Consider the following 15,135-nt stretch of genomic DNA (forward strand, 5'->3'; position numbering starts at 1 on the left):
CGCTCACTGCCTCCAGTGGCTGCTCAACAGCACCTTTGCAGAGGCCGGCTTTGATGCTCCCGGGATGAAACAGAGCCACCTGGCCCCCAGGCCCTGTCCCCTGACTCAGATGACTTCCTGCTCTCATTTCATTCCCACCTGCCATGCCGTGTGTCGTGTGCTTACTGCACCCGTCCCCGGGCAGAGGACCCTGGCCCCACCTGCTCAGCGCCCTGCGGCCGTGGCATGCCTCCTGAAGCAGCCGCTGGTTCTCACTCTCCTTCCCGTCTACCTCTCTCTGCAGCCGCTCCTTCTCCGCCTGCACAGCGGCCAGCTCCCCCTGGAGGTGCTCCAGGCTGGCAGCCTTCCTGGAGAGGGCCTCGCGCAGCTTCTCGTTCTCCTTCTGTTTATCTGCACGCACAGAGAAGCGCCGCTGAGAGGAGACACCGTTTGTTTTTCCCAACCTCATTACGCAAATACAGCACTTTAGCCGGAGCACGCCAAGAATACAAAGGAGAGAAGGAGATTTCATCTGGCATTTGTGATTGTGGTATTCCAATTATCTCATGCATTTTGGGCAGATAAATCTGTCAACATCAAGGCTGCAGGTTAAACGTCACTGGGATGAGATGAGCCCGTTTAATTTTCTATTAAATAATGGGCTATGCCAACCTAGTTACTGTGCCTTCACAGAGCAAAAACTGGGCAGATGTTGGAGACAGAGGCAAGAAACGGGGCTCAAGACTCTGGCGATGGGTGCTGGGCAAGTCTGAGAGGCCCACTGGGAGGCCAGCGGGCTGTGCAGACGGCCCTTCAGCCACCACCGCCAGGCCCGGAGGCCAGCGGTCCCAAGGGACAAGCAGCACCGGGGCTCAGGGATACACGGCCCCCACAAGGCCTGGAGACGAGGGGTGTGCTCGGGTGCAGCTCCTCCGCTTACTGACCGCAGCAGCTTCAGCCAGACTCTACTTCTCTGCGCCTCAGTTTCCTCATGTGCGTGGCCAGGAGTAGTAACTGAGCTACAGGTACAGGCTCCATTCAGGGCCTCACAGCACACTGATGGCTGCCAGTGCGCCGGCGGCTGCGGGCTTTGCCAGTGCTGCCAATGGCTGACGTCACCACAGAGCTCACTGTTACCTTGAGATCTTCCTGTGTACCATTCCTGCTTACTCTTCAGAGTAGGCCTCCATGGAGGCACTTGGCTTACTCTCTATTTTTCAGACAGGATGTTAAGGATCAGAGAGACTAAGGCTTTGCCGAGGTCACATAGCCAGTAACTGACAGAGCCAGGATTCAGATCCAGCTTTTCTGATTCCACTCTTAACCATGACTTGATCATCTCTGAGCAAGCTTTCTCCTCTCCCTGCAGGCTGCAACCACACTGAGCTTCCTACAACTCTGGACCAGTCCAGACTCCACCCCCACCTCTAACCCCTGGGCCTCCGTCCACCCTCTTCTTTCTATTTAAAATGCCCCGGCTCTTCTGAACCTTAGCTGTTGTTTAAGTTGTTAAGTCTCGTCTGACTCTTTGAAACCTCACGGACTGCAGCCTGCAAGGCTCCTCTGTCCCTGTGATTTCCCAAGCAAGAATTACTGGAGTGGGTTGCCATTTCCTTCTCCAGGGAAGGTTCCTGACCCAGGGATTGAACCAGCGTCTCCTGCATTGGCAAACAGATTCTTTACCACTAAGCCACCCAGGAAGCCCTCTAAACCTCAGGCACCTCTGCTAATCCCTACTAATATCCCAGACTCAGCTCTTGAAGGCCAGCTCCTCCTGGGTCAGGATGCCTTCCCCAGGGTCCCGCTCTCCCTGAGGATTTATGATGGCTGATCCTCACCTTGGTCTGACACAGTCGCCTGGCTCTCTCTCCCGTCAGACCGTGAGCTCCCCTGCAGAAAGGGATCAGGTCCCACTCAACTCTGAATCAGAACCTACACGGGCTGCGATACAGAAGAGGCACCAGGAGATGTTTGCCGAATGAATGAATGATCTGCGGAAGCCCCAGTTTCATCTCTTAAGTCAGTATCTCTAGTGAAAATGGGATAAGCTGGCCTGAGTTCTGGTTCCACCACCTCTGGCCCTGTGACCGCAGGCCAGTCAATTCCCCAGCCTCAGGTGCTCACCTGTAGGGCAGGACTAATAATCACGTCATTCCGGAAGCATTTTATGCATTGTCAGAAAATACAAGTGAAACCTCTTTGAGGGCTAAGCTCCACACAGAAGGAATGGAAAGAAGAGAAACACTGTCCTCTTCCCTGGTGGCTCAGTAAAGAATCCGCCTGCAATGCAGGAGACCTGGGTTTGATCCCTGGGTCAGGAAGATCCCCTGGAGAGGGAAATGGCAACCCACTCCAGCATTCTTGCCTGGAGAATCCCAGGGACAGGAGCCTGGCAGGCTAACTGTCCATGGGGTCACAAGAGCTGGACATGACTTAGTGACTAAACCTCCACAAAAGAAATCCTGGAAAAGCTTTCCTGGTAGTAGAAAGTCTCTGAAATTTGGGGAGTAACATATTTCCAGCCCTCTATCTTCCGCTGTGAACTGAGTGAGAGGCGGCTGCACAGAGGGGAGGGTGACAAGTGAAGAAACATTTACTCAGCCCCACGGAGGCAACCCGCTGTAGGCTTTTACAGCTTAGCTGTCACAATAGCCCGATGAAGAGCTCCTATTTTACAGCTAACGATACTGAGGTTCAGAGAGGCTGAGTGACCGGCCCGAAGGCACAGAGCCACAGGACTTGAACGCAGGTTGGTCCAACTCCAGCATCCGCATCCTTCCCACATCACAGGGGCCTGTGGGCTCCCGGCTGTACCTCTAGTTTTTACCTCTGGATCCTTTAGCGAGCGTCGTATTGAGGGCCTGGTTCTGCTTCCTCAGGAAACGTACTTCTGATGTCAGAGAATTGTGGACCTCTGGACCATAACCCAAAACGTTTGAAGAACCTATAAAAACACACAGAAGTCACAATTTATGGATGGTCTTCAGGCCCAAGTGCATGGAACTTTCTAGAAAACAGTTTTAAATAATGAGGAAACACAACACATCATGAAAAGTACTCCTGTGAACTACGTAAGACGCTACCAGAGCCCACAGGGAAAGGAGAGTGAGTTTGAAAGAGGAGACGGAGGGGACTCCCCGCATCTTACCTGCCCTCGGGCAGGACAGAGGAGGAGCCGGGCAGGAGGCGGGTGGTGATCTCAGCCTCCATGACTTCTCTCCTGAGGGCCGAGCCCTCTGGGGACCTCTCCACCGAGGCTCCGGTCCACACCTCACCTTTCCCACCCTCCCTCCTGTTTCCTGCCTGTGTGGATGGTCTCACCACTACCCCAACCCGAGCTGAAAACCTGGGAGCCGGCCCAAAGGCGTCTTCTTCCACTCCACAGTCAGGCCACACACCCTGGCCCGCTCTGTTCTGCCCTGTGGTTCAGCCGTATTTTGGCCCTATGGCCTCAGCCAACAAAATGATCGTCCTAAACGCAGCCCGTTCGTGGTTTCCTCTCTATTTTTTTCTGCTCAAAACCATTTGATGGCACCACCACCGTGAAAGATAATCACACAACCAAACACAAGGTCCAAACGTCAAGTCTCTATTATTAGCTCGAACCTCACAGCCCACCCCACTCCTTCTCACACTAGACCCTCAGCCCAACCGAGCCACCCTGTGCTCCAAACACACCGCAGGGTTAAACACATGCTTTACTGGACGACGTATCCCCTTTGTCCAGAGAGCCTGCCACCTTGCTCAACTGTTGAAATCACACTCGTCCTTCAACTCATAGCTCAAGCTCACTGCCCCAGCGTGCAGACTGAAAACACCAGGCTCTAAAGACTGGGTCTGAGGTCCCTCACGCACTCTGATCAGTTCCCTCATCCCTAGACACCTGCCCGGGCTCGAGTTTGTCTCCTGAAATTCTAGCCCTTCCTCTGGCCGGACAGCTCCCCGACGCTCTGCGTCAGTACTCCCTGCGCACTGAACCGCCCACGCCCGCACCACGTGTACGGCTCCTGTCCACGGCCACACGCCTGCAGGGCACCTGCCGAGCAAGGTGCTTTCTGCACGTGGCAGACAGATGCCTCCCTTGCCGTCCTTACTGATGGAGTCGACCACACCGCAGAGCCCGAGGGCCAGACACCTGCTCTCCAAGCCTCCGGGGCGGCTAGAGCACAGTCCTGTGCCACTTCTGGTCGATGAGGTTTGACAGGAAGCCTGCTGGGAACTTCTGGGAAAGATTTTCCGCCCGGATGAAGAGAGAAGGAGGGGGAGGAGCAAGCCCCACCTGCTCCATTCCCTCCTCTGGACTCCGTCCCGAGAGGAGGGGAGGCGGCAGCCCCACAAGTATTAACCCCACGCTCTGCTCCCAGTCAATCAGCAGTAAGACCCGCTTACAACTGCCTGCCCTGGACTGCCTGCTCTATAAGAAAACAAAAATCCCCGTTGTTTGACCAGCTTCTTACTCCTGTTCTGTTACCTGCAGCTGAAAACACCCTGATACACAACTGATTACCTGTGTGGTAACCCCCTCCAGTATTCTTACTTGGGAAACCCCATGGACAGAGGAGCCTAGAGGGCTACAGTCCGCGGGGTCACAGAAGAGTCTGACCCAACTTAGCGAATAAACAGCAGCAACGCAGCACTCAGACTCCCCGGGAGGAGGGCTCGGCCCTGCGTCTCCAGCAGCCAGAGCTCGCTCGCTCTGCTGCACAAGCACTGCCTCTTCCTCACGGGAATGATTCCCTAGTTACAGCGTCATCTTTTCTCACTGACATCCCTCTCTCCCCACCATCTTCCTCCACGCTCCCCTGTAAACTCTGGTGTCCTCTTAGAGACACTTGGGTTTGAACTTCGGCTCTGGCTTCTTAATAGCTGCACGATCTCAGGCAAGTCACCTAACTTCCCTACCCCTCTATGAACTCAATAAAAATGATCGATGCTAATATTACTCACTATTACCATGTTAACACACAACTGATGACCGGCTGGAGCCAAAAGAGGCCCAAAGAACGACCTGGATGAGCAGCTAAGCTTCTCCATAAGTCTTCCATGACCACGGCTAAGGCGGTCACTTTTCAAAGAGGTAATGGGGCCAAGGAACAGTTTCTGACAAAGCCTGAGCTGGCGGGGTCCACTTCTGATGCTAAGAGACCCGTCTTTCTTCTGAGCATCATCACTGGAAGCTTGTGTAACTGGCGACAAGCCGGAAGACCTAACACCGAGGGTGACAGGTTTAGCGATATTCCACCTCCACATTACAAGGAGCTGTGCCTTTCTCAGACCTGCTCCCAGGACAACCGTCTCACAGCAGGGGAGGCCGAAACACTATTATTTCCTTGTCTTTTCAGGGACTGTGGCAACACGGCGAGAGCAGCATGTCTCTCTGCCAGCATAAATACTTCACGAATGTCTTTCTGTAAACCTTCCCATCAGAGCGAATTACTCTCCAGAGCAATTGCCCGCTCCACTGTAGCTGGTGGCCATTTGAGCCCCCCAAATAATTCTACGATTGGATTTGCCTGGGAAAATGTAAAACAGACAGAATCTAATTCGGGCATTACCACGAGTAACTGCGGTGGGCCCAGGCGTGCGTCTCTTTCCTGTGTGTGATGTGACTAATAACTCAGATTAATCAATTTCCCTGGAGTGAGATGGGGAGGAGGGGAGGATGCAGGATTGCGGGGAGAGGGGCAGTCGGGAGAGAGAGGGGCAGCGGGGGGAGAGAGAGAGATGGAAGCAGTCTCTCTGCCTTGCACACCGCCCACACACAGCACTTTGAAAAGATGTCCTTCCAGGCTGATGGTTATGCCGGACTAGAGAGCGGACTTGGGGACCAGAGATGCGGGTGCTGCCACGGACTCCATCCTTCCAGAACCCACTTTTTTCCTCACTATCGATGGCAATGAGACTCCATCTTTCCAGAACCCACTTTTCTCCTCACTATCAATGGCAATGAGACTCCATCTTTCCAGAACCCACTTTTCTCATCACTATCAATGGCAATGAGACTCCATCTTTCCAGAACCCACTTTTCTCCTCACTATCAATGGCAATGAGACTCCATCTTTCCAGAACCCACTTTTCTCCTCACTATCAATGGCAATGAGACTCCATCTTTCCAGAACCCACTTTTCTCCTCACTATCAATGGCAATGAGACTCCATCTTTCCAGAACCCACTTTTCTCATCACCATCAACGGCAATGAGACTCCATCTTTCCAGAACCCACTTTTCTCATCACCATCAACGGCAATGAGACTCCATCCTTCCAGAACCCACTTTTCTCATCACTATCAATGGCAATGAGACTCCATCCTTCCAGAACCCACTTTTCTCATCACTATCAATGGCAATGAGACTCCATCCTTCCAGAACCCACTTTTCTCATCACTATCAATGGCAAAGAGACTCCATCTTTCCAGAACCCACTTTTCTCATCACTATCGATGGCAATGAGACTCCATCCTTCCAGAACCCACTTTTCTCATCACTATCAATGGCAAAGAGACTCCATCTTTCCAGAACCCACTTTTCTCATCACTATCGATGGCAATGAGACTCCATCTTTCCAGAACCCACTTTTCTCATCACTATCGATGGCAATGAGACTCCATCCTTCCAGAACCCACTTTTCTCATCACTATCAATGGCAATGAGACTCCATCCTTCCAGAACCCACTTTTCTCCTCACTATCAACGGCAATGACACGAGGGGTCCTCACCCACCGCAGAGCTTTGTAATGTTACACTGATCATGTTATACAGAATAAAACAGTAAAATAAAACTGATGGTAATGAAGAAAACCACCATCTATTGAGTGAGGTGCTGAGCAAGGCCCTATTTATAGCGTCTCATTTAATCTCACAACGACCCCGTTTTATAAGATAATGAAGATGGGGAAGGAGGGGAGAAATGCCCAAAGTCACGATGCTAATAGAAGAGGCGGGTCCCAGTCCAGGCCAGGCCAGCTTGCAGACAAAGCTGTGCCCAAAGCTGCTCTCAAGACACATTCTTCCCAGGGTAAGAACACTCCCTTTGGAGCAAAAAAGGAAAGATCCCAAAACCGAGTATTCAGTGGTAAGACGAACACAACAGTGATATAAAGTATTCCGCTTTTCAGGTAGGTGATGAGGAGAATAAGAATTCCGCTTTTCAGGTAGGTGATGAGGAGAATAAGAACACACGTCTGTACTTGCGCTAACACTCTAAGGGTGGAGAGAAAACTAACAAAGGTGGGAGGAGAGAAGGCAGAGCAGGACTGATGGTACAGGACGGGGATATTAATGTTTGAACCACGTGAATGTCCTACCTATGGGAGAAACAGGCATTTTTAAAGTTTATCATGGAAGAATATTCCACGCAGGGCTAATTGTGGTTATGGAGGAACGCCCTCGTGACTGGCGTGTGGGAGTTACCAGATCGCTAAAGTGCTCATTCTTTTAGAATCTGTTATTGACAATAGACAAAACTCTGCTGTGTTATTTTAACATATCTATCTTATCTCACTGGGGGGGTGGTGTGTTTCCCCAGTGGCTCAGTGGTAAAGAATCTGCCTGTCAATGCAGGAGACGTGGGTTCGATCCCTGGGTCAGGAAGCTCTCCTGGAGCAGGAAATGGCAACTCACTCCAATATTCTTGCCTGGGAAATCCCATGGACAGAATAGCCTGGTGGGCTACAGGCGATGGGGGTCACAAGAGAGACACGACTGACTAAACAACAACAAAATCTGTCTCACTATAGCTTCTGGAATCAAATGAGGAGCCACTCACGGTTCAGGACTCTGGAAGATAGCAGACCCCCCATCGACCGAGAAATAAACACGTATCAGGCACGCGCTTTGTGCCAGGGCTGCGGGGCACTCCACTGGTGTTAGCGCCCGTAAGTCTCATCACCACCAGAATAAACTGGGAATTTTATTACCAGTTTAATAAACTGGTAATAAACTGTTACCCCCACTTAACAGATAAATCACTGCTAACTGAGAGTCAGCAAGGTTAAGTAAGCAGTGAAGTCAGGATCTGAGCTGAAATCTCTCTGGCCACAAGTTCAAGGCTCTTCCCGATACACAGCATGCTTATCCAGGCAGAAGCGTCACAAAGGAACCCCTCACGGCCCTGTGGGAACGTTCACCTTACCTTGGTCACATTCAGTCCCTTGTCGTTCCAGCTGTTTCCGTAGCTTCTCATTTGTTTTAATAGATTCCTCTAAACGTTTTCTCAAACTTCGAATTTCTTGTATATGTTCCATCAGTAAGTCTACAGGAAGGAGGGTATTTTTAATTTAAAGTCTGAAGCCCCCAACGAACTGAATAATTTATGAACTATGCAGTGATCCTGAAATTCTAAGAAATACTGGCTGTGTTGAGAGAGTCCTCCCCGGGCATGGGCGTGCTGAGCTGCTGCCCACAGCCCACAGCCTGTCTGTGATGACTCTCTGCAGCGCTCCATGAAGAAGATACTTTACATCACATGGAAAAATTACACTTCATACAATTTTAATGCTAACACTAATACAGCCTTTTATTCTTCTAAATATCAAATATTAATTTAAAATCTTCCTTTCAGTGACACTAAAAGATTGCTTTCAAGTTTGCCTGAATTGCTAAAGAGTTGATTAAGCCACTTTCATAACAAATTCAGATATTTTTGAGACTAATTCTTTGAAAGGACTATGTTAACCATTTATCACTTATTAATTTAAGACTTAAAAACAAGGCAAAACAGTAACCCCAACACTAGTGAGAATGGTTAAGAAGAGCTCTCTCAAGAAGTATATCCTGTTAGTGTGGGTATAAATGTATATGACTCTGGGGACCATTTTATTAATAATCATTAGAGAGGTTCTTTACAATATCTTTTACCAAATAATTCTATTTTCAGCAATGTATTTAAAGAGACCACCAGAGATGCTGATAATCATTTACCAGAATGTATGGAAATGTTCATCTTAGCACTTTTTATAATAGTCAGAATTGAAAATAACTCAAATTATTAAATTAACGGCATTATATCCATTATGATACAGTACTACACAGCCATTAAAATTATATTTTGAAGACCATAAAATATGATGGGAAAATATAAATACAAAATGGGTTATTCGGCATAATCACAACTCTGTTTAAAAACTTGCAGACAGGAAAGATATATATATATGCAAAAGAAGGAAATACATCTAAGTATTAACAGAGGTTGCCTTTAGGTGGTAGATCTTAGGCTTCTCAAAACTTTTATATCTTAATATAATATTTAACAATATATAAAAATTTAAATTTTCTGAATTTTCTAAAACGAGAATGCATTATTTTCTCAGCCTCTGCCACGTCTCACTTTAAGAAAGAATGAAGGAAGCAAAGTTCCAGTCCAGAGGTAGGTCTTTAGAATTAGTGTTTACAGCATAATCACATTAAGTATACAAAGGCAAAACTAACGCCTTTAATTCATCAATTAGGACATACTCAGCATGTCTTGATAACATTTGCTTTAAAACATTATACTAATGTTACGACCCAGTTTTAATTCCTCCAAAATGACTTTCATTTACAAGTAGCACAATGTCACAGATCTTTTCCTAATTAAATAGTAATTTTGCCATGAATTTGAATATTTATGGGAGGACTTAGTTCCCAGATCCTCAGCTATCTCCTATTAATGCCAGAAGTGTGGCAAGTCATTTGGCGGACTGAGGACTCTGCCTGCAGTACACTGGGGTGTCATGGCACCACACCTCCGCCTCTGCCTTGTGCCCCCGAATCTCTCAGCAGCCGGTCAGGTCCGAGTGAGTCAGGAACTTAGCTCCCTTGCTGGTTTATCCATGCCACACACTGCCAGCTTCTGGGGCAAAAACGCTCAGCAACGATCGGTAGAACACATCTTCTGAGTCTGGCTGGAAGCTGCAATCATCCCTTCAGCTTAAGGACACATTCCCAGTCGAACTGGACACCACTCGTTAATTATGCAGCCTTAACTGGGCAGAAGGAAACACTATACTTGTCTTAACAACACTGGAGAAAATTATCTGTCCCTCTTACAATAATACCCTTCTGACAAATGCTGATTCTTTAAAACCCATCCTGCAAGAAGCAAGCACCAAAAACAACAGTATACACATCTTCTGCCAAGTAGTTCCAATTTATAGAATCTAGGTCAAGAAAGTGTCCCGAAATAAGGGGAAAGCTTCATGTTCAAAGACATTCCCCGCAGCACTTTTCACAATTGTGAAATTTTAGAAAATGACTTAAATGTTCAGCAACAGGGGAACAAAACGAAAACGGCAGCTCAGCCGTTCAGCGGACGACGGCAAAGCCACCGGAAACGGCGCTGTGTAACCTGCTGGAAACCTTACGGTACACGCCGAGCAAAGCCACCGGAAACGGCGCTGTGTAACCTGCTGGAAACCTTACGATAAACGCCGAGCAAAGCCACCGAAAACGGTGCTGTGTAACCTGTTGGAAACCTTACGATACAACGCTGAGCAAAGCCACCGAAAACGGTGCTGTGTAACCTGCTGGAAACCTTACGATACAACGCCGAGCAAAGCCACCGAAAACGGTGCTGTGTAACCTGCTGGAAACCTTACGATAAACGCCGAGCAAAGCCACCGAAAACGGTGCTATGTAACCTGTTGGAAACCTTAAGATACAACGCCGAGCAAAGCCACCGAAAACGGTGCTGTGTAACCTGCTGGAAACCTTACGATAAACGCCGAGCGGAAAAAGCACAAGTGTAAATCACCCCTCTGCTCGACTACGAACACGGCAAAAGGAAAAACGGACGCAGAGACAGCAGAGAAACAGACCCCAAGAAGCTAACCGTGGGTTATTTAGGACAGCTCCAGAGAGCACTGTCCGCATTCAGGAAAGTGCCTGAAAACCCACCTGAGAGGCCCAAGGTCATGTGTCCTCAGGAGGAATGAGGGGTGAAAGAGATACCTGAATGGCTCTACACTGGAAATAAACCAAGGCTGGAGTCGTGGAGCGGGTGGAAAGTGAAAACAAGAGGGACAGGCTGGGAGAGGAAGAGGAAGTGCCTGGTGCCACCTTAGCGGGCGGATTTTAAAGAACAGGGATCACAGATATGCAGATATTCCAGTGGCAAGGATCAGACTTGCTGCCCTGTAAACCCCGCCCTCTCTAAGCCCCACACCTCCGTCAGCTCCTCCCACAAAGATTCCGTCTTCGGAGGGATCTCGGGCAGGAGGAGGAGAGCGATAGGGACAGGGAAATAATTTACAATCTGACCTAAGTCGAAAGGCAGATAGTGCGGCCAGAAATCACAGAAAAACCAAGAGCAGAAACTCACAAACTGCAGAGGGTCACAGCCAGAAATGCAAAGAAGACACATCCAGGTGACTGGTTACTGGAGGAGCCCAGCTGACACCTGCGTTGTGCCAAGCCCGCGTACATCACGCTCTAGGTCTGTTTTCAAACTGTGCTCCTCCACACCCTGAGTATCCTACTGCGAGTCTCAGAGGCAACCACTGGGGATAAAGGCTCTACTCTGGAAAGTTTTAGCTTTTATGTATTTCATATATCTCTTATACAATCAGTTTCATCTGAAAAAAAAAAAAGGTGGGGGGGCGTTTTCTGTTGCCAGAAAAAGGTTTTACAATTTTGAAACCCTTGTTCTACATGATCAGGTGTCAACAAAGAGCTTTTAGCAGGGAAGCGTCTGACTTGTTCTCTGGGTCCATTCTGGGCACCTTGCAAAGAAGCCGCGGGAAACGTGAGGGACCAGAGGACGTCAGCTGAGGCCCAGAGTCTAGAGCACGGGTCAGGAAATGCGGGCGCCTGCCTCAAAGCGCCCCCGCCTGTCTTAAAGGTAAATACAGTCATACTGGAACATACCCACACTCATTCACTACGCATTTTTACAGCTGCTTTCTGCTGCAAGAGCACAACTGAGTCACTGCAGCAGAGGACATGTGCTCTGCAAAGCCTGTGATACACACTACTGGCCTTTCACTGGGGAAGATCTCTCTGTTCGGGTCTGAACAATCCCTGGAACTAATGATGAACAGTGAGCCCTACCCGAGGCCCAGCAGGGGGTATCAGGACTGATGTAAGGGGAGCTCATGGTGGACGGCCTCAGGAGGATGATTCCGCCAGCTGAGCCCACAGCTCCACGGTCAGAGGCAGGGCAAAGGGCTGACCCCAAAGGTCAAAGGTCACTCTAAAGAGAAACACAGCAGATTTATCAAATTCAAAAATCTCCAAACAGGGGGTGAGGTCCTTTCGGGCACCCGTACAATTCAAACCAAGGGTCTTAAAGCGACATCGCCTCAGGAAGAGATTCAGAGAAATAACAGGAAATCGACCAGACGGATCCGTGACCACAGCGCTTTCCAGACCGCCACTGCCAGATAAGCGAGGAAACGGCAAGCCATCATCAAAAACAAAGGCGACTTTTCCCTAATCTCCAGCACCTTCAACAACCGCAGGTTTCTCCATCGATAAACGGATGTCTGAACGACGGGCTTGGGCCCCTCCGGGAGGTCCTCTCATCCAGTAACCAGTCAGAGTCGCTACACTCTCCTCCACTACACTCTCCTCCACTACGAAGGCAGGAGGGTGAATTACCGTTCGAACCGGAAATCTCAGCTAGGTTTACGACGCTTGGGAAAGCGCGGCTTACCTTGCGAAAAGTTGTTTGCCAGGCCCGACGCCTTCTCCGCCTCGCTGTCTTGCTTCTGGTCTTGTGAGGAGCAGGACTTCTCGGACAGTCCACAGTCGGACGCCGCGCGACAGGCCGAGGGCGCGGGGGACTCGGGGAGAACGTGCTGGTGTGTGAAGCTGTCTTCTTCAGTCCTTGACCATCGGGATTGAAAGAGAAATCGTGTTCCACACTAAGGCCCCACACCAGGATAAGGACACTGGCCCTTTATCATTTACCTATACTTGCGACGTTGGTCTTTTTGCATCCCTAGGACAATTTTTAGCAAAGACGTTCTATAAACAAACCAAAAAGGGGCTCAGTGGGCTCGACTTGCAGTCAGTGAAGTAGGGGGACCCACTGTCTGGCTGGCACGGGGGGCCCTGAGAGAGGCCGCTCTGTACCAGGCGTTTCACACTCTCTGTCCTCGCTGGGAGGACCATCCGCAGGCAGAGCTGGGAGTCGGTGGGACATCAGAACCTCGCCCGCTTGTACGTGGCAGGGCAACCATCTGAACCCTCGTCTGACTGGTTCCAAGCCCCCAGGAGAATGTTGGGGGTGGGGACAACCCAAACCCACAGGTGGACTTGTGGGTCTACAAATCTCAAAACCCTCGTGGTCCCCAAGCTGGTTCCAGTATCACCATTCAGGCAATCACCTGGTCATTAACCTGTGTTTCCCAAGGGCCATCTCCGGCAGGAGGAAAAACACCCTGAACTTCGTGAGAAGCCCACGTGAATCCCCATTATAGATAAGCGTCTTAATTTAAGCTCTTTTTTCTCCCACTTTTTCCTATTACTTCGTGTCTCATTATTCACAAGCTCAGACAGGAGCAAAGGACTCCAGAGCGGCAACACATTCATTAACAGGTAAACACCAGATGCGACTTCACTCAGACAGCGTGATGGATGCTCAGGCTCGCTGCCGCCCTGCAAAGGGAGGAAGGGGCCGAGGGCACCCGTTTAATTAGCTTAGGAGTGCCCCATGCGAGTGCTAAGCCTGCAGCTGAAGATGGGAGAACAGAAGGGACAGAAGCAAGCCTGTCAGAGATGAGAAGGGTGGCTGAGGAGGGCCACCGAGCCTCCCTGCCTTCTCCCAGCCCATTCTCCAGTCAACCACGGCTGGTTTTCAGATCAGCAAGTCTGCTCCTGTCTAGTCCCAGCCTGCCCTCCTTTGGAGATGCCCCTCTTCCTGTAGAACAGGATCTGGGCTCTTAATTCAGGATGTGAGGACCAGGCCAAGCACCACCGCCCACCCCACCTCCCCAGCTCCATGCTCTGTCCACCAGCCACGTAGCTCCAAGGGGCCACATCTCCTACCCCTCAAGGGTAGACACGCTCCCAAAACCCCACCCCAAGCCTCACCCTTCAGATCTCAGCTAAGACAGCTCTAGCGGGAAGGTCCTTACTGCCCCCTCCACAGCATGCCGATGGGACGAGACCCATTATCATCAGGGCGGAAGTGGAAGGTCGCACTGGCAGGGATTCTTGAGAATACTGCAGTGGGAGAGGAGTGTTTCTTCTAACCTTACAGGAGCCCTGATTGAAATGTGCTCCAGTGAGCTGTGCCGCTTCCCTGCCTGCTCCCTCTAATGATGCTGGTGGCTTTCATGATGCCAAGAAAATCGGAAACGCCACATCCCAGACCAGTCTCTATTTCTTTATTTCAGCCCGAGGGATCCAAAGGGTCGCAGCTCCCAAGAGGAGCAAAACATCGATAGCATTAACAACAGTGAGAACCTTGAACAAGTTAACAGAGGAAGCCACAAGCTTGATGTTTCTAGTTGGCCACAGAGGCAAGCTAAGGGTGTAAACGATCCACTTAAACCACGAACATTTTTAAAAATTCCAATCACATGCCAGAAAGCTGGGGCTGGAGCAGGTGTACAGATATTTAAGACAGTCTTTGCCCTCAAAAGGCAAGAGGGAATAACAAGAAGCATCCAGGTGTGAGAGTAACAACAGATTCAAGTTCAAACCCCAGTGCTGCCTCTCCTTGACACGTAGGCAACTCTGACCCCTCAGGCTCCTCATCCTAAACTGGGAACAAGAATGCTCACCTTGTAGGGTCAGAAACAGTGACGCGGATGCCAAGGGCAGCAGCGGGCACACGCTAACACCTAGTTAGTGCTGCCTCCTTGCCTTTCAGGGAGTCCTCGAAACCACATGGCCAGCGCTGCAGTGCAGCCACGCGGCCAGCGCTACGAGAAGGGCCAGGGACCCTGGGGTGAGGGCAGAGGCGAGGGGGTTGGGGAGAGCGCGGGCCGCTTCCCGCGAGCCGACTCTGAAGAAGGGTTTTAAACCACAGGAGGAAGGCAGGGCCGCTGCCTGTGCACTCGCACACTCTGGAGAACCACCAGCAGTCAGACAAGACTGCAGCGCGGGGTCCACAGGACAGACGGGCCAGGCGGGAGCCTGGAACTCACACTCCGGGGACTCGGGCCAACAGAAGGGATGCGTCGCCCGAGTCAGATCGCCTGAGAGCAACGCCAGGAGCACCTCCCACGGCTG

The 15,135-nt window shown here is 50.4% G+C and overlaps 1 protein-coding gene across 9 annotated transcripts in view; it reads right to left on the reverse strand.

Annotated features, from left to right (window-relative positions):
- The window catches only part of CDK5RAP2 (CDK5 regulatory subunit associated protein 2), a 182,635-nt gene that overhangs the window by 22,040 nt on the left and 145,460 nt on the right, over positions 1-15,135 (reverse strand). For all 9 annotated transcript variants that reach the window (XM_061426676.1, XM_061426677.1, XM_061426679.1 and 6 more), the window contains 4 exons: positions 12,608-12,780; positions 8,111-8,230; positions 2,807-2,923; positions 201-390 (listed from right to left, as the gene is read on the reverse strand). In XM_061426676.1, coding sequence (XP_061282660.1) covers positions 201-390; positions 2,807-2,923; positions 8,111-8,230; positions 12,608-12,780 — 600 coding nt within the window. The remainder of the gene's footprint in view (positions 1-200; positions 391-2,806; positions 2,924-8,110; positions 8,231-12,607; positions 12,781-15,135) is intronic.

This window comes from Bos javanicus, chromosome 8, assembly GCF_032452875.1.
Source record: "Bos javanicus breed banteng chromosome 8, ARS-OSU_banteng_1.0, whole genome shotgun sequence".
Lineage (NCBI taxonomy): Eukaryota > Metazoa > Chordata > Mammalia > Artiodactyla > Bovidae > Bos > Bos javanicus.